The sequence below is a fragment of the Corvus hawaiiensis genome, chromosome 20 (genome assembly GCF_020740725.1).
Source record: "Corvus hawaiiensis isolate bCorHaw1 chromosome 20, bCorHaw1.pri.cur, whole genome shotgun sequence".
Taxonomy (NCBI): Eukaryota; Metazoa; Chordata; class Aves; order Passeriformes; family Corvidae; genus Corvus; species Corvus hawaiiensis.
Window position 1 is genome coordinate 4,794,001 of NC_063232.1, and position 19,093 is coordinate 4,813,093.

General features: G+C 61.6%; 1 protein-coding gene across 1 annotated transcript; it reads right to left on the reverse strand.

Moving 5' to 3' along the window:
- Positions 1–43: 43 nt before the first annotated feature.
- On the reverse strand, positions 44–18,084 carry DPH1 (diphthamide biosynthesis 1). Its single transcript, XM_048324632.1, has 12 exons — positions 18,018–18,084; positions 17,118–17,270; positions 14,766–14,829; positions 7,175–7,296; positions 5,353–5,507; positions 4,644–4,765; positions 3,385–3,453; positions 2,522–2,678; positions 1,491–1,591; positions 1,169–1,247; positions 730–861; positions 44–126 (listed from the first exon to the last, which is right to left on the reverse strand). Exons 1-12 carry the CDS (start codon positions 18,064–18,066, stop codon positions 52–54), a joined length of 1,278 nt encoding a protein of 425 aa, XP_048180589.1. The 5' UTR covers positions 18,067–18,084; the 3' UTR covers positions 44–51.
- Positions 18,085–19,093: the final 1,009 nt, after the last annotated feature.

The window sequence follows — 19,093 nt, forward strand, 5'->3', positions numbered from 1 at the left end:
CCCGCGCCTCTGCCGACGCCGGCTCCCAGAGCGCGGCAGCTGCGGCTGCACTCAGGAGGCTGCGGGGCCTCCGGTGCTCGGCTGCTCGCCACCCTCGGGCGGGGCGGGGGGCGCGGGCGGCTTCCCCTGCAGGGAGAGGGAGGGTCAGGGATGTCCCAGCCCCAGCCGGAGCTGCGATGAGCCAGTCCGTGCTCAGCCCACAGCACCGCGTGCGCCACTCTGGGGGGAATCCCCGCTTTCCCGGGGAGCCGCGGGGCTCGGCAGGCGCTCACCCCGCCAAGGGCTGGGGGGACCCGCGTGTCCCTCCCCTGGGCCGGGCTGGCACTGTCCCCGTTACTGTTCGATGGCAACGACACCACGGGGTGGCGCTTTTGGTACGCGGCACCGGGCGGCACTGGGCGGTACTGGGCACCGAGCGGCACCAGGCACCGAGCGGCACCGGGCGGCACCAGGCACCGAGCGGCACCGGGCACCGAGCGGCACCAGGCGGCACCGGACACCGAGCGGCACCGGGCGGCACCGGGCGGCACCGGACACCGAGCGGCACCGGGCGGTACTGGGCACCGAGCGGCACCAGGCACCGAGCGGCAGCGGGCACCGAGCGGCAGCGGGCACCGAGCGGCACCGGGCGGCACCGGACACCGAGCGGCACTGGGCGCTCAGCCCGTCCCGGTGCTCTCACCGGCCCGAGGGACGGAGCGGGGACCCGGTGACCCCCCCGCTGCCCACCTGTGCCGGCCGCCCGCGGCGCGGGGGCTGTGTGCCACCGTGGTTCACCGTCCAAGGCCCCAGGGACTGGCTGGCGTAGAAGTCCATGGGATAAGGCTGCTGCCACTCGACGTCCTGGAGAGCCACAGCAGCCTGCGGAGAGGACAGGGCATGAGTCCCGAGGGGGGCCTGCAGAGGAGGAGCTGGTGGTGCTAGGAGAGGTCCCAGCATCCAGCTTGGTGTGCCGAGGAGGGCACTGCTGGGGCAAAGCTCAAGGCACTGGGAATCCCACTGGTTTCACAGAAGATTGGATATCCCAGCAGCATGCCCGGACTGTACACGGAGCACAGATGGAGAGAGGAGGGGACGCTGTCTGGCTACAGGGACATCCCCAAGCCTGCTCTGGTGCATCAGCCCAAGCCAGAACTGGTCCCCCAAAACGGAGAGGAGGGGTGCTCACCTCATAGGGTGTCAGCAGTGGCTTGCTGAAGGCTTCTCCCCAGTCGATGGAGAGCCGGGGACAGGCTACCTGCACCCACCTGGAAGGGAAATGTCACAACGGTGATGAGCATTTTGGGAAGAACAAGCCACAATGAAGCCCCTCAGCTGCACCCCTTACTGTGCCAGCACCACCCTGGTAAGGACAGCCATGTCCCTTCCCTGCCCCATGGACACAGCCATGTGCATGGTGACAGCAGGACAGAGGTGTCAGCGACAGCTTCAAACAGGAACTGGACAGGGATGGGGCACCCTGGGACTGGAGAGGGGCCAGCAGCACTCACACATCCACCTCTGGGAAGAGCTTTAACTTGCTGGGGAAGATCTCAGACAGCAGCACCCGCACGTAGGGCCGGCCCAGGGCGCGGAGACGCAACTCCAAGTGCTGTGGGGGGAAAAAGGCACCTGGCAGGGTTAGGATCCCCCAGCAAGCCCCCCAAGCCCTGCCCACAGCCCCTTCCTGGCATCAGACCCTCTGTGGGTCCCAGCTCTGCCCACGGCCCTGTCCCCTTGGCAGTCGTAGGCCAAGCGCAGTGTCAGGGAGTGCGGCCATGGCTCCGGCTTGCGCCCAGCTCTCCCCAGCACGTGCCTCAGCCTAATGAAGTAATTACTGCTCAATGACAACAATCTGTTCTCATTAGCGGCTGCCTGCCCTGGGACACCCGCCTGTCGTGGGCTGGCTGCAGCCAGAGCTTTCAGGAGGAGGAGAGGGGCCAGAGATATCCTTGTCCTCTGGAGCCGGCACTAATCACCCCCTGCCCAGCTGGCCCTGGCCATGCCCGTGTCCTGCCCGCTGCGGAAGAGCAGCTGCTGGGACTTTTCTGTGCTGCTCTGCCCACTGCTCCCTGCACTGCCTCAAATTTCACCTGTGGCTACCCCAGAATTTCTGGGTGTGAGCAGGACCACCGTGCTCAGAGGGCAGAACTCTGTTGTCCTGCTCCCCTCACCCAGCTGGGGTGCAGAAAGCGCCAGCACGGCAGCTGAGCAGGGGCACTGAACCTGATTGGAAGTTCATCCAATTAAAACAAACCCAGCCAATTAATTGCCAAGCTGTCTGGCAGAGCGGGGGGGTTCTCCAAGACTGGCCAGCTCTCCCCAGGAATGGGTTTAATGAGCCCTTGTCCAGCCTCCCTCATCTGCTGCTAATTGCCCACACAGATCGGGGCCAGTGGCCACCGATGGGTTGCCAGCAGTGCCACATCCACCCTCGCCCTGGCAGCGAGGACACCAATGGTGCCATTGCTCACCAATTCTTCCCCCCACCCAACAGCAGCACCGGGTGCCCCGGTGGGGACACTGGGGAGGGGGCTGGTACCTGCAGGATTCTGGGGGAGCCCTGACGCCCCAGCGTGCCCAGGATGAGGCCCCAGCAGCGGGCACTGGTGGCCGTGCGGATGGCGTCCTGCCGGGCGTGGTGCATGCGCTCGTGGCTGTAGTGCTCCTGGGAGAACACTTTGCTGTAGGGATCGTACCTGCAAAGCACAGCCAGGCTCACACGCACCCCTCATCACCTGCCCCCCCTCCAAATGATGCCCTCATTAGCACTAATTGCCTCCCACAGCATCTGTCCTCCTGGCTGATGCAGGACCCAGCCGGCTCGTTAGGGGACAAGGACAGGGAGAGGGACAGGTGTCCCACCACAGCACCCCAACACCCAGCACAGCCTCGGCTCCGTGCTTGGCTTCACACTCAGCTCCCCCCCATCCTGGCTCATCAATTATGAAGAATTCTTTGATTTGTTGCTTTGTTTGATGAGGAGAATTTTAATCAAATCCCACTCGGGTTTCGGCAGCTTCACCAGCGCCATAAACCTGACGTGCGCCTCCCGTTCGTAACAAACGACCTACTAGGAAATTCAGATTCCTCCAAATGGGCCCAGCCTTTCACTCCTGATATTTCATCTGCTTTCAGCGGCCTCATCATCGCGCTTTATGGCCTCTGCCTGCTGCAGCCGGGCTTTAATGGCTGCACGTCCATGAGCTTTCACAGGTACTTGTCAAAATGTTTATATTCAGACGGAGTAAATGGCTGGTGTTCATCTCCCCCGAAGCACCTCCTCACCCACCCCGTGGCCTCTCACCTGCCCATGCCTGCTGCAGGCAGCTGCCTGCCCAGCCCTGGGGACAGCTGGGGAAGCTGGGGTGCTCCCCACCATGGGATGGGAGTGGGTGCCTGTACCTGTATGCAGGTATCCCAGGGTTGGCAATCATGATGGACTCCAGGTGGAAGCGGCCGTCGCCCAAATACCTGCCAAGAGGAGAGAGAGAGCTGTGGCACTGGGGAACAGCAGCACCCCATCCGTGTGTCCACCGGTTTCCCAAGCTGCAGCACAGTGGAGATGCCAGGAATCCAAGCTCCTGTGCTGGGACCCAGGGGCAGCGGGCACAGCCAGGGCTCCATGGCATGGCAGGGCTGGAGAGGCAGCCATGCTCGGAGCAAGGAGGGGTGCTCACACCGGCACGGGGTGGCTGGGAGCTGCTCCATCTCAATGGCTGCTTCTAGACGTTGCTGCTTCCATTTCTAATCGGATTTCCAGTCAGCAATTACATTTCAAAGCCTTTCATTCAGCTGCCCTAATGGAGTGAGGGCTTGGAAAATGAATTCAGACGTAAAACTTGACTAGATTTTGCCCTTAATTGGAGAATGACATTTTGGGAGATCAAAGCTAATTTGTCTGCAAAAGTTAGCCCCAGAGACAGTGCAAAGAAGAAAATAGTAATGCAGGGAGGATGCAGGTAAGGCCAAGTGCACCTGCACGGGTCGGTACCGCACCACTGCTCCTCTGCCAGCTGAAAGGACCCACTCTCACCAATGCAGTGCCAGCCTGGCTGCCCTTGCCTGCTCCTGATGTCCTTGGAGAGATGGGAAGTGGCTCAGGATGAAGCCACAGCTCCCACCAACCCCACACCCAGCAATCCTGAGCCTGGCTCCCTGCACGGCCATGCTTGGAAAGGCAGCAGTGCTGTTGGCTCCCGGCAGTGCAGGCAGGAAGCTCAGCAGGGCCCAACCCACACCTGGGCTCCCCGGCTCCCCCCAAGGGTGGGGTCTTTATTTATTCTGCGGCACACTGTATTCACAGTACATTAAGCATTTCCATTACCTAAAATAATTAGGTGATAGGAAGCGAAGTGCTCCCTCTAATTTGCTGTCCTTAAAGAAAATTAATGTTGCTGTGATGTTGGGCCCCGGCCATTTGTCTTTTCCAATTATCCACCCGCCCTTCCATCTATTATCTATTCTGATATACGACTCAATTATTTCCTCTGTGCTACAAGCACACGCCACTTAAAGCAGCACAAGGAGCTGAAGGGGGCCCAGCCCAGCCTGTGGATTGTCCCTCACCACCTCCTGAAATTGCACAAAACCAGGCAGAGGGTGCAGGAAGGATGACAAGCCTAGGCCAGGCAGGAGGATGCTGAAGGACCCTGGGTACTTACACAATGGCATCTGTGTCCTGAGCAAGCCGGGGTGACGTACAGCCCAGGATCTCTCCTGGGGACAGCGGCTTACACTGGGGCACACACACCTTGTACTGGGAGCGCAGCTCCTGTGACACTGCCTGTGGGAGACGTGGGGTCAGCAGGGACAGACCATGGCACAGAGGGTGGCTGAGGACCCCTGGGAACACCCCAGCACTGTTGTGTCCCTGTGGAGGGGAACCAGCCCGCTCTGGGCGGCCCCGGGAACAGCCTGGTGCAGCCAGGATGCTCAGCGAGGCTCAACCAACGTATCAATTAAAAGACAAGGCAAAAGGCTTAACGCTTGGATAGCCCCGTGTTTAGATAGACACGGCTCAAGAGGCTCATTCATCTCCTCCCATCCTGCCCAGCCGGCCGTTCAGGGGCAGACAGACAGACCCGCCGGAGCTTCCCCGGCCGCTGCCGGCACTGCATCAAAATGCCAAGTGCTCCAGCGCCTGCCCTGACATTTCCAGAGCAGCTCCCGGGGGAGCTGGGGAGGGGGTGCCGCCATGAAACATTGATCAGAGTTATTATAAAGTACTTGATCAACATTATGGCAGCAGCACATTATTGCAGCGACTCGTCAGACGGGAACCAGCTCCACCAGCACCCTGGGGCAGCCGCTCCCAGGGCTGAGCCAGGGGAAAATTCAGGGGGAGACAAAAGCCAGGGATCTCCACCTCACCTGCACCGTGGAAACGAACTGGATGGTGCTGACCAGGGCCAGGGAGGTGCCTGCTGCGAAGTTGAAGCGAATGGTCTCAAGGAAATGGGATGCATCGATCTTTATGTCCACGAACACATAGAGCATCTTCAGCCCCTGCGTGGAGTCGATGGGAACTGGTGACGGGAAGAGACAGAGTCTGAGTGTGGGGTACACTCCAGTGAGCCCCAGGCTTTTTCTGCCTGCAGCTGAGGGATAAAGCATCCCTATGCCCCAAACTGTCCTGGTATAGGCAGGGTGGGCTGTGCCACCCCTCTGCCTGTGCTGGCACCCAGGGCAGGGGGTGCAGACGGGAGCCACGGAGAGCACCCGCTCATTTCTCTCCAGATAATGGCAGCCTGGGGAATCAATGAACACAAATCTAATTACCCCTGGTGCTAAGAAGCCTTTGTCACCACGATTAAGTGAATAATTAAAGTACACAGAGTCCACATCGATCTGCAGCTCCGCATTCACTTCCCATTTTGGTGCTCTTTGCCTGATCACAATTAAGTGCAAATTACTCCCTCCTGCGGGGCACGTGGGGCCCGGAAGGAGCAGGAAGCATCCGTGTGCCTCACCACTGGCCACCATGGTGACAGGACCACCATGGGCAGCTCAAAAGGAGCCCAGCATCCTCACAGCAGCCCGTGGGTAACCCAGTGTGCCCTGTGACTCACCCAACTCAGAGCAGGCAAGGGCGACAAGGCCATGGGCAGCAGATGGCAGCTGGGCTGGTGACAGTCAGCTGGGCAGTGCCTGCCTGTCCCTGCAGGGAGCAGCTCTAGCTGATGTGACTCCCGTTCCCTGGAGTAGCCTGATGGATATGGCCCCTTCCTCCCCTTCCCGCTGTTCATTCATGAGCAGCAGCCTACAAACCAGGAGTTTTATACTCCCTGTGCCAGTGGTGCCCATAACCCTCCTTCCATAACAAAGCACCTAGCACACGTATTTATCACACAAACGCTCACACCGACGTGGCTTTCAGGACAGAGTTCTCAACTGGGGAGTCAGTATTTCATACAGAGCCTGATGCAATTCTTCAAGCCCATTTATAGGGCCCCATAAATGTCCAGGAGGGCTGCCAGGTGCTGGGAGCGTGGCAGCAGCAGGGATGCACACGCCTGCCATTCACTATGGCAATTCTGCAGATCCACCTTAAAACCCAGAGCGTCTTATTGTTATTTTTGGGCTGATTCCATCCTGGGTGGACTTCAAAGTTAGCAGCATCTGGGACAGCAGCGCAGTTTCCATGGCAACTGGAGCCAGAGTACCGTCCGCCTGGGGAGCACACAGCCTCCTCCTCCTCCCTTCCCCGCCCAGCCTGCACTGTACCCACAAAGCCGCCTTTCCCCGCCCCGGGGCGAGCGGGACCCCCAGGCCCTCGCTCTCCTCTGCCATCATTCCCTTCCTCATCACTCCACAGAGGCCAGGTGGGGGGCAGGAGCAGCCTCATCTCTGCTGGCAGCTCCTGGGCCAACGGGGTCCTGCCAAGCCATGGCCTTGCTGCTCTGCTCTTGGGCACAGGGCTGGATCTGATGCCGCAGCTGAACAGGATAAGCACGCCCTGCTGCGCCCAAAATCCTGCCCGTGAGCAGCCACCCAGCCAGCCTGGCCCCATCCAAAGCCAGCAGCTGAAGCTGAAGAACAGAATTTGGGAAGGGATTAGCCTTTGGCACTAAGTCTCCGAGCTGGCATCAAGAGGGGTGTGGAGTTGCTCGGTGTGGCACGGTGGCAGCGGCACAGCCTCCACAGTGCCACACACGGCCACCCCAGCAGCACCCCGGGGCTGAGTGTCACCTACTCAGGCAGCTGTGTCCATAGTGCACCAGGAAGTCAGCGCCCAGGGCCCGGGCCGTGTAGTCGTCCACGCAGCAGGCGCCGTAGGTCACGTCGCCCATCACCACCGCCTGTGCATCCGTGAATCTGTGGGAAGGTGCAGCACTGAGGGTCACAGCTGTGTCACCACAGCCCAGGTTCTGCCCCCCAACCTCATGGCATGTCACTACCAGGGGACCCCGCGCTGCCACCGAGCCACATGCCGAAGAGGACAAGCCCTGGCTACTCTCCGAGATGTCAACATGATTAAGCTGGAGAGCGGTAATCCGCCTCTTCAATTGGGTAAAGCTGTTTGCAATTCAGCGGATTATCCACTCATCAAACAACACGCTGCCAGATTCCTAATGCTCCAGAGGGGAGAGCAGCAGAGGGAGACCCGGCACAGCGTGGTGCCCACCGCTTCCACCAGCCAGCCCTGGGGACAGCAGCCACCAGGATGAGCAGAACAGCTGTCCTGGCATCCCTTGCGGTGCCAGCCAAGCCACCATCACCCCATGCCTGGGTACCGTGTGAGCCAGTGAACCCAGTCTGCACCTGGCTGTGTCACCCCTGGATGCCGGTTTGGCCAAATTGGGTGACCCCCAGAAGAGCTGGTGCTTAAATGGCACTTGGAAAGGAAAAGCACCTAACTACCACTGGTGCTGCCCGCTACCCCCAGCGCTCCAGTCCAAACCCACCTGGCACCTGGCAGCCTGTGGGTGAAGGGGCACACACCAGCACTGAGCAGCAAAGCCAGGGCTCTGGCATGATTCAGAGGCACCACCTTTGTGGGTATTTTATTGCACCATTTTGGGGGATTATTAGCTTGGCTGCCTTCCCAGGGAGCTGCTGCGGCAGGATGAGAGCAGGTATCGCGATGACAAAGCCCTGCGCCTGGAGGGGCTGCTTAAACCAGATGCTAATTCCTTATTTACTCGAGGAGGCCGCACCAGCAGCTGGAGTTCGGTGCCAGCGGGGTCCCCCCAGCTGCTGGCACAAGGTTGGCGTGAGGGGACCAGGGAAGGAGGAGGCCCTGGCACAGAGTCACCCCCTCCAGCACCCAGCGCTGGCTGGGGGCCAGGGTCCCGCGCTCCCCCCAAGCGCCAGGCAGGGAGCGTTACGTCGGCGGCAAGAATAGAAATGGTGGGCAGAGCTGGGCAGATGGCAGAAGGTGGAGAAATGGTGGAGCGTGCTGAATATTAACAGCTCCGGCCCATCCGTCAGCGCCCGGGGAGGGGGACAGGGGAGTAGCTCTGCTGGAGCACCCCCGAGGAGGGGGCACAGCCATCCTCACCTCCCGCATCCAGCCTGGGCAGCTCCCACTCCACACGGTTTTCCAGGGGTTGGGGATGCAGCTGGGGAGCGTCAGAAGATGGGCTGGATCCTGCCAGCACCCAAATCCCGCGATTCCTCATGGCCAGTGTGGCCTGGGTGGGAGGATGGCTCCTCCACTGGCCACACCATGGGGCTGGGGGCTGCCAGTGAAGGTTCGAGAAGGCTCTTCGCACCCTTTGGAGCCCCCAGCCCCCTCCTCTAATGAGAGGTGATGAGATGAACATGAATCAGACTCCACACATCTCAGCAAAAGTGGAAAATTATTCAGCTCCTTAAGATTCAGGATGGGGAGGTCTGACTCAGAGCGGCAGCCAGCGCCGCTTAATTTTTTATAGATTAAAATGTATGCAAATTGGCCCAAACCCCAGAGAAAGTCCCTGGGGGTGAAGAGCAAGAAAGTGAAATAGCAACGGTGGAAGGAGGAGGGCAGAGGTGCCCGTGGCCCTGTCCGGTGTGCAGGGCTGCAGCTGGGCAGGGAGAGACAGGGCTGAGCCCTGTCCTGGCCACGGGCAAGATTCCTCCTCTGGCTGCAGGGAGCGGAGTCACAGCTGAGCAAAGAAGCCACGGGATGATGCTTGGTGAGGAGGGAACCCAATGAATGGTGCTGGCAAGGCCAGGAGCCTGGTGGTGCTGCAGGAGAGGCTCCAGGACGGCACACACCGCGATCACCCGCTCCGGCTGGGCTGGACAATCGAGCGGAGCCGTAATCATCTCCCGAGACAAATCAAAGGCAAGCGCCAGGGCCTCCCCTTGATGTTTTAATCAGTTCGGTGTCGCCAGAGTCTTTCATCAAACTACAGAGGAAGGAAATGTCAATTAGCAGCCACCTGCCTCCGACACGGGCTGGGGAACTGCTCACCAACCAGCCCGGACCAGGACGTGGACAAGGGGCAGCCACGGGAGCGTCCTTGTCGGCGTTTCGTGTCCCTGGAAGTCGTAACAGCTGCAGATGGGTCCCAGCAGCGTGCTGGCAGTGGTGACAGGGATGTCCCCACCCAGCGCCTAGACACTCATTACAGCTGGGAGCTCATGAATATTGAACACGTGGGGAGGTTATTCATCTTTTACGTCCCGCAAACCCCGGCTCATTCTGAAAAACCGCCTGGCCTTAGCATTTTTCTCATCTCCCCCTAATTCATTATCTGCTCCTTTAAACAGATGGCTCCCAAAATCCCATTTATAAAGCGCCATGCTCAGCACTGGCAGGATGTGCTCCAGGGTGGGCCAGGTCCCGGCCACGCTCCCAGCTGGGACCCCCAGGCCCTCCCAGCCCAGCTCCCCAGTGCAGGATGGAGGCAGCAGCAATCAAGGGACAAGTTTGGGGGCTAAAACCGCTGGGTCAGAGACATGCACACACGGGGCCTGCATGTCTCCAAGCATGGGGTAGCCAGTCTGTGTCACCTGAGCACAGGCACTTGGCTGGAGCAGCCCTGATTTATCCCAGCCCCTCGAAAAATGAATGAGAGCATTTGCTGCTGGCAGGAGCGCAAGGTCCCTTGGCAGTGTGTGAATGATACAGTGCTGGTCCTCAAGCCATGAGGCAGAGCTGCTCTCCCCCAGCAGGGACGAGTCCTCAGCCCCTGTGTGTCCATCAGCCCTTGGTGGGGAGGGGACTGAGGGGACTGGGCTGAGACTGGCCAGTCCTGGCACCACGGGGCTATGGGAGGATGGAGCCAGCACTGGGATGCCTGCATGTTGTGCTGGGAACAGGGACATGGTGCAGACTGCCCCTTGCTTCACAGCCCCCTGCCTCACCTGCATGTGGCCCTGCACATACCCCACAACCACCCCATGATCACTCCACAAACCCCACACCCACTGCCTGCCCTGTGCCCAACGCCAGCGTGTCCCAGGACACCCGTGGGGGCTGAGCACAGCTCTGGCTGAGAACAGGGCACTTAATTAGTGGAGAAGTCCATCACCAAGCCCCATTACCAGACTCCCAGCTTCATTAGCACAGGAAGCCTGCACATAATTAAAATAACGAGTTTGCGATTTTATTGCAATTGGTGCTGGAAGAGGCCAGCTGCAGCTGGGCAGTGATGGGGCCTCACAGAGCTTCTGCAAGTGGAGCAGGATGGGGAGAGGTGGCTGTCCCCACAGACCCCCAGGGGCAACCATCTCCAGCTGGGTCCCCTCCCCTGAGGGGACTTCCCACTCTGTCCTCACTATAGGTGCCAGGGCAAACACCACCATCCCAAGGGGCATGTCCCAGGGCACCCCAGTTTTGCTGGTCCCGTAGCAGCAAAAAATCCCAAAATAAGGCAAACCAAGGGCCAGTGCTTGTTGGTTGTAAAGCCACCATGACCATCCTGTGCCTGGATGGTGCCTGTCCCCTCTTCACAATGGCCAGGCCACAGAGCTCTGTGGGATATGAGGAAGTGGCATGGGGCACATGGTGGTGGGCACCACACCTGTGCTGGCACATCCCAGCCCTGGGAGGTGACAGGCCTGTAGACCCCACACATTCCGCCCTGCCCTATCCCCCTGGCGCAGCCACCACCCGGGTAGAAGGTTTTGAACATCTCCAATGAAGTGAGAACTTCATTCCTCCTAATGATGCTGTTGTGTGGTTAATGACAGTGATTAAATTCCCCTGCACAGCGTGCACCCGCTGCCAGCGCCTCCAGGTTGTGCTTAAAGGACAAGGGGAGAAGGGAAGGCAGCGCTGGCCAGCAGAGCCACGGCACTGTGCAGCTGAGGCCAGATCCTGACCTGTGCCAGTGTCCCAGGCTGGCCTTTTGGGACCTCCTGGTGATGCTGCCAGCTTCATCACAGCATTCAGTGCCACACTGCTCAGTGCCACATGGCAGACCTGCCTAGCCAAGGGACCCGGTGCCTGCTGGCGCTGGGAACCTGCTGGGCACACCAGCCATGGTGCCGGCGACTGCCGGGCACACCGGTCATCACGGGCTGTTTTGTCCTGGCATTTCAAGCTCTGCCACAGCTGTTGGGCTGGGCACACAGATGTTTAACTCTTTATTGCTCAACCAGGACCTGCTGTCAATCCAAAAAGTCCCCATATGTTCCTGAGTCACCAGGATGAGACTTGGATGGTCTGCGTGCCTCCAGCACGGCCTTGCACGGATCTTCTTCATTGGGAGTTGGGAGGTGTTTAAAGCTGTGGCAGAGCAGCCTGTATTGGCATCAGGACACCCCTGGGCCCCGCTGCCATTACCCATCCCCGCCACTGACTAGCAGGAGCCTCTCACCCCATCATGGCACAGGAAGATAGAGGGATCAGCAGCTGCGAAGCCTGACAGCCGACTTTATTAACACGGAATCAAAAGCCCAGCTGAGAGCCCAGCTGATCCGTCTGCTCCAGCCCCGGCAGGGAGGGGAGCAGGGGTCCGCTCCTGGCTGCACAGCCCCCAGCTGCAAGCTGGTGGTGCAGGGGGACACGACTGCCACCTTCCCGGCACGACAGCGGGTGGGCTGGGGGGCTGCCCCCTCACCGAGCCGTGGTCCGAGCTCCCCCCACGTGGCTCTCCACGCTGCCGCCCCTCAGCACGAGTTTCCCTCTGCCGAATTACATCAGCCGTGACAAATGGAGCCAATTTGGAAGGTGCCGGGAGCGTCGTGATGCGGCGCCGGCAGCGCGCAGACCCCGGCCCTGCCCCCCCCCCTTCCTCACAGCCAGCTTGCCCCGGCACAGCTTTGACAATGACAAACCTATTAACGGTAATTAACTGGCCTCACACCGGTCAATGCTCCGAGTGCGCTCTCGGTTTCAAAGGCTGCAGGCTAAGAACCCCACGGCGCCTCTGATGCTTCAGCTACATCTTCATCCCCCACAGCCCCTCGGGGCTCGGCAAGTGCCAGTGCAGAAGCTGGGAAGCTCAGACCCCTCCCCTCCTTACCCCACGGGGCTCCCCAGGGGCCTGCTCACTCCCACATGGCAGTGAGGGACGTGGTGACACCGCCAACCCACTGCACGGGGACAGACAGACGCAGAGCAAGCACCGTGTCCTCCCCGAGCCGCCTGTGATGCGGGGGAGTGAGCCACGTCCCCGCTCTCAGCTCTCCCCAGCACCACCAGGCCACGGCACAGATATTCTATTAAAAGGCAGCTCCAGCAGAAGGGATAAATATTCCGTCTGAGTGGCAGCTGACACGGCTCCAGTTCAACCGGAACACACAGGGGTGGGCACTGTCACCCCAGGGGCACCAGCCCCGGGCATGGCTCTGCAGCCAGCAGCAGAGAATGTAGCGGGAACTCACTCCCCAAACTCCCACCAGCAAGGACAGGAGGCTGTGGGGATGGACTGGGGAAAGGGGCTGCTTGCTGAGCAATGCCCTCCGTGGGCACAAAGGTATTCCTGTCACGCTCAGCTCTCACATCCTCTCTGTCACCAGAAGGGGACACCAGCCTGGAACTGATGGTACCCCAAGCACCTGTCCCCAGCCTGGCCACGGCAGCCAGAGCACACGGCTGCAGCGATTCCTGTCACGTCGGAGGCTCATCCGGCCCCAGCACTGGGTGAGGAGGGCCAGCAGGAGCGGGCGGCCGAGCTGCAATTCCACATTAATGCTGGCGATGAATATTAATAGCAGGAAGAGGCAGGAACTAACGAGGCCACCTGCCGATTCACACCTCACCTCTGGCAGTGTAACTGGTCCTGAGTGTGTCCCCGAGAGAGTGGACACAGGGCTGGGCTCACTCCTGCCCACAGCCACAATCCTCTGGCTGGCAGTGCTGGTACCCAGCACAGCCACATCCCAGCCAGGATCACGGATGGCACCCAGTGCTCTCAGTAAGGGACCGGCAGCGGGGTGTCTCTGGGTGATGCATGGTGGCAGCGAGGGAAGGATACGGCCCTCCTGCTCAGCCTTGACGCCATCCCACATCCAAACACCATCCCATCAGTGCCCCCACATCCCTTCCCTTGGCTGGGCACCTCCACCCACGCAGCACCCATCTCCCACCAGCACCCCTCACCAGCCCTGTGGAGCACCCCCAGCAAAGAGGGCGAGTCCAGCAAGGACTCCAGCACCCCAGAATCCACCCGCACCCCGGCATTCAGCACCCTGGAATCCACCATCCACCGGGAAGTGGGGCTTAAGGTTTCATTCAGATAAAAGAGCCCCTTAATCCACTGCCTTTGAAGTCGGAGACATGAAAGCGGCTGGGTGCCAAAGCCGGAGAGGAGGCAGCTCCACTTAAAGGGACAAACCCACGCAGAGCTGCCCACACTTGCACCCATCCCCTGCCTCCCGTGCCCATCCCCTGCCCGTGCCCACCTTCCCACCCAGTGTGGGGCTGCCGCGATCCCTGCGGGGGAGACGACGGCAAAGCGGGGACAAAGCCCGCAGGCACGGCTGCCTTCCCACCCGGCACGGCAGCGGCAGCTTGGCTCAGGGTGGGGAGGCGAGGCTGCCGGCCCCGGGAAGGCAGCTGCTAATGAGTGCCACGACCCCGATGGCAGACGAGGCACGAAGCGCTATTAGCACTAATTCATTGTGCTAAAACAGAGAGGGGCTGCGGAGGGGGCTGTGGTGGGTGGGGAGGAAGGCAGGCGCGCTCGGCAGGAAAGAGATCACGGCCAATTTCTGCAAGGTGCCTGCATCCACTGTCACTGCACAGCCCAGCTCCTCTCCGGTGCCTCAGCCTCGCCTCTCAAGCGGCACAAAAAAATCAAGAGAGGAGCTGCGGTCAAGGGGTCACCCAGCAGGAGTGACCCTTTCCGTGCTATCACCATGGCCTCAAGCCTCCCCAGCCGCAGCAAGGCTGCCCCTGAGCATCTCCGTGCTGGGCAGCGTGGCTGCACAGGCAGGACGAGGCCATGGGGAAGGAGGACGGGTCCGTGCCGCAGCGGTGGCCCCGCTGCCAGCCCTCCCCTGGCTGTGCTGCCGTGGCGAGCACGCGGGCACCGGGCTGGCGTCAGCTGGTTGTTAACACGGCTGCTCCCCAGCTCCAGCACCCCCGCGGGGGCCCCGGCACGCTGAGCCTGTCAGCAGCTCCCAGCACAGCGGAGAGGGAAGGAGAAGCCAAGCAGTGAGGGCTGGGCTGGCACCGTGCCGGTCCCTGTCCCCAGGGCTGGCAGCAGGTCCCCGTGACCTGCCACAGGGCTGCCCAGCTGTGCCCAGCCAGGCTGTGGCCCCACGAGGGCAGCCACAGCATCCCCTCATCCATAGCCCTGGGCCTCATCCTGCCCAGTGGCCACCCTATTCCCAGCAATAGCCCTCACCCCCTCCCCAGCCCTGGAGCCCAGCAGGGAAGCAGGGAAAAGCCGTGGTCTTACCGCTCAATGATGTCAGCGATGGTGCAGGCGAACATGAGGAGCCCTTCCGGCATCTGCAGGGCCACTGGGAAGAGAAACACCCACGGGGTTAGGAGGGGCTGGAAGGGCCATCCTGAAGTGAGGACCAGCTCAAGGTGCAGCCACAAACCACCCTCCCCAAACCAGGCAGGCGTTGGCCAAAAATCTGGGTGGCTCTGGCAGCTGGGGTGCACACCGTCCTGCCTTGGGCTGTATCCACTCTCCCTGTGCACACACCTCATCCCTCTCTGAACCTGCTGACACTGCTGGTCTCTCCCGCTTCCCACAGTAATGACTTCCAGATTTTAATTATGTGCTGCACAGGAAAAGGTATTCTTCTGTTTATTTTAAACCCGCTTCTAATAATGTAAATGCGTGCCCCTGGTTCTCCTGGTACAAGAAAGAGTGAACAATCATCCCCTGTTCAGCCTCTCCACATCATTCACAATTCTACCTCCCTATCATATCCCCCTTCATTCACCTCTTTTCCAGCTAAAGGATCTAAATCTATTTAATCTCTCCTTATACAGAAGCTGCCCCAAACCTTTGATCATCCTCGCTGCTCTTCTCCACGCTCCCCTCTCAGCTTCTCTCCCCATTTCAGGAGGGTGGCCAGCAGCAGCCGCAGCATTGTGCCTTGCAGGAATTTATTCAACAACAAATTATGTTTCCTCATTTGCTCCCTCCTCACAGCTCAGAACGATCCCTCTTCCTCCAAAGGCCAGCAGACTGCCCAGTGCCTGGGGCCCAGCCAGGAGCCCCCCACGGGGTGGTGGGGAGGAGCAGGGACCACGATGGAGGAGGTGAATGGAGGAGGCCCCATTAATCCTGTTGTTTCGCCTCCCAATCCCACTAAGATATCCCAGCTTCCATGCTATCTATCCAAACACTCCCTCCAGATTCCCCTCCAACAAAGTCCCCATGCTGCCAGGCCCAGCCCGCTGGCCAGTGTGGAGCTGTGTAAAGGCTTGGCTCAAATCGGGCTGATCCCACCCTGTTCCAACCTGCAGGGCCCAAGGGAAGCTGCACGTGCTCTGCCAGCCCCTGCCTGACCTGGCAGGGATGAGGGCTCTGTGTCCCAGCATCCCTCAGGCCATTTGAGACCATTTTGGCCCATTTGGGGCTGCCCTCCACCCCAGATCTGCAAACAGGGGGTTGGCAGGAGGCAGCTGGCTTGCTCTCCACCATCACAGCACGACGACAAGGGGTGCCCCCCAGCCCCCCCCAAACCCCACAGCAGGCAGGGCACAGGCAGGGCAGGCTGCAGCCCGGTGGGAGGCTGCGTTCCCCCAGCAACGAGTCCCTGGCTGGTCTCTGCACACGCGGATTTTTAAATCCCAGCACGGCTGGCTGGCTGATGGGCTCTGCTCCCAGCTCGGAAGCCTAAATCCCAGCCGCATATTTACATTTAATTAGGAGGTGCCAAGCAGCAAAACACAGCAAGGAAAGCCAGAGCAGCACGGCTGGGCGGCCTCGCCATGTCCTGATGGGACACGTCCAGCCCTGACTCCCACACCACAGCTGGAATGCACCGGGCAGCTCCACACCCTCCAGCCCTTCGGCATCGCAGCCGGGAGCAGCTCAGCTTCCAGAACATCCCCCGTGACGCCTGCCAGCCCTGCCAGCTCGGTGGCAGCAGGCAGAGACGTTCCCAGGTGGATACAAAGCATTTCAAATCTGGCTCCGCCACACGGCCCCACGAGCAGCCCCTGCCTGCGCGTGAAGTGAGGGTGGGGGACGCCGCTGACACCCGGGGATGGAGGGGGAGGCTCCGTGTCCTGCTCGCTGTAGTTGATCACATATTGCTCAGTGGGATGCACAGGCTGTGCAGGGAAAGCCCTGGCACCGCTCCTGAAGCCTTCACAATCGTTCCCCGCTCCTCTGGGGCTACACAACCCTCTGAGGAAGGTTCAGAGCTCCCAGGACCCCGAGGAAGGTTCAGAGCAGAGAGCAGCATGGCCTAGCTCCCTGCCAGCCCCGCCCCGGTGTTGTGGGGCTCCCTCTTCCCGGCCCCGGCAGCGTGTCAGGAAAGTGCAGGGAGAGAGGAGAGAGGCAAGAGGAGCACAGCAGGGACCTGGCCAGCATCCCAGACACATCTCCAGGCTGACAGGTCCGCGCAGCTCAACCTGTCCTGTCCAATGTGATTATAATCCAGAGATACAGATCTATTAACCCCCCTCGAGAGGAGGAGAGCTCGCCAAGACAGAGCCTAAACACGCCGGAGCACAGCAGCAGCTCGGCCCCACCCCTGCCCCATGGGGGTCCCACTGCGGGGGAGGGGCTCAGCAGCACAAACCAGCCCCAAAACCGCTCATTCCCCGGGTCAGCGCTCACCCTTCTTGGCCTGAGCCTGCCGGATGCGCCAGATGGTCTTGGGGATCTCGAAGTTGTAGTTGGGGGGCAGGGCCTCCGCCGCCTCCCGCAGCTCCGCGTTCCCGAGGATCTCCTCGGGGATCTGCTGTGCCACGTGCCGCGCGGGGCCTCGGGCTGTGGGACAAACGGGGGCACCCAAAGGAGGGATCAGGAGGGCACAGCAGCCCGCACCCCACGGGCCACCAGCATGCTTGCTGTCCTCATGTCAGTCCTTGGGTCCAGCGGGAGAAGGGTCGCTGTGCTCAAACCCCTAGGGACAAGCGGGGAAAAGGGGTGGGGTCCTGCCCTTCACGCTGGGGGCAGATTGCTGGCGCTTTTTTGGGGAACAAGGCTTTTTTTTAGCCCAGAAAGCACCGCTGTAACTATGTGAAACGCTGTGAGTGCAGCTGGCTGTCCGCACACCGAGGGGACACCACGCACAGCCCCTCACGGCTCATCCGCCAGCGCCCCGGCAACACCCTAATGCGCCCCTGTTTCCCCAACAAGGGGATCCCGTTATCCCACCGGGAAAAAGCCACCCAGCGCCGGGTGATCCATCCCCGGGAGCCTCATCCTGAAGCCGCCCCCCGACAGCAGCCGCCCCCCTACATCTCGGCGATGCCAGAGTGCGGCGGGGGAGTGACAGCAGGGGGATTATTCACTATTTCCAGCCCAACACCGGCACTCACGAGCCACCAAACCCTCCCCGCACGGCCCACGGGACAACCGACAAAGGGCCAGCTGGGCCGGGCCGGCGGCGGGGGTGGCCGGGCCGGTGGCGGAGCCACCTCCCGCCGCCGGCCCGGCCTCCCCCGTCGAGGCAACCAAAGCAGCGCCCGGTAGCGGCACCGGGAGCCCCGCGCTGACCCGGTCCCAGCCCACCTTTGGCGGGCACCGGGGCCGCGCTCCCGACCCGCACGGGGGCCGCCATGGCTGTGGCGCACGTGGAGGCGGGAAGGCAGCACTAAGCGATCCCCGCGCGAGGCCGAAGCAGTCGCCGGCCGAGAGATCGAGCGGAGGCGCGCACCTGCGGGCCCCGACGGGACGGGCGGAGCGGCGGGGACCGAGCGCTCCCGCCACGGTCCCGACGGGACACTGGGTGTGCAGTGGGGTGTGACAAGCGCTGCGATGGCGGGGCTGTCCGCCCTTCACGTCGGGGACGTGATCCCGCCGCATCCCTCCCGGTGCTGACAGCTTCAGGGTTAACGGTCTTAACGTTAACAAAGGGACGGGGCGGGGGCACCGGGGACGTTGTCATGGTGACGGGTCCGTGTTCCCCCCCCCCCCGCCCCTGTCGTGGGGCAGAAGCCACGTCCCTGCGGAGCCTGGGGCAAGAGGGACCAGAGGATAATGGGGACCCCCTGGAGACAGCGGGGATCCCGACGGTGCAATAAGGACAGCAGTGCTCCGGGTGGAATAACGGGACCCTCTTGGGGCAGTGAGGACAGCAGCATTCTCGTTGGCATAACGGGATCCCCGGTGGGACAGAGGGAAGGAGGCAAGAGGGACCCTCGAGAGGCAGGAGGGACAGTCCGGGGTCAGCGGGGACCTCCAGGGGACGATAGAAGACCGAGGAGGCAGCGGGGATCCCGGCGGGGACAGCTGCGTTCCCGGTGGGATAACGGGACCCCCTGTGGTGCACAGGGGAGGAGGCGCGAGGGACCCTCTGGAGGCAGGAGGGACTGTCTGGGGACAGCGGGGACAGCCCGGGGGCAGCGGGGCCCCGGTGGGGTGTCGGGATCGCGGCGGAGAGTGCGGGGACAGCAGGAATCGGGAGACAAAGGGGACAGCAGCGAGCGGGAGGCAGAGGGGACCGCAGAGCCCCCGGTGGGGTATCCGTGACTCCGGTGGGACAGCAGGGACGCGGTGGGGCGGAGGGGACGAGGAGGGAGCGACTGGGACCGTGCCGGGGCGGCGGGGACAGCAGAGACCCGGATCGCACGGCGGGACCTCGGCAG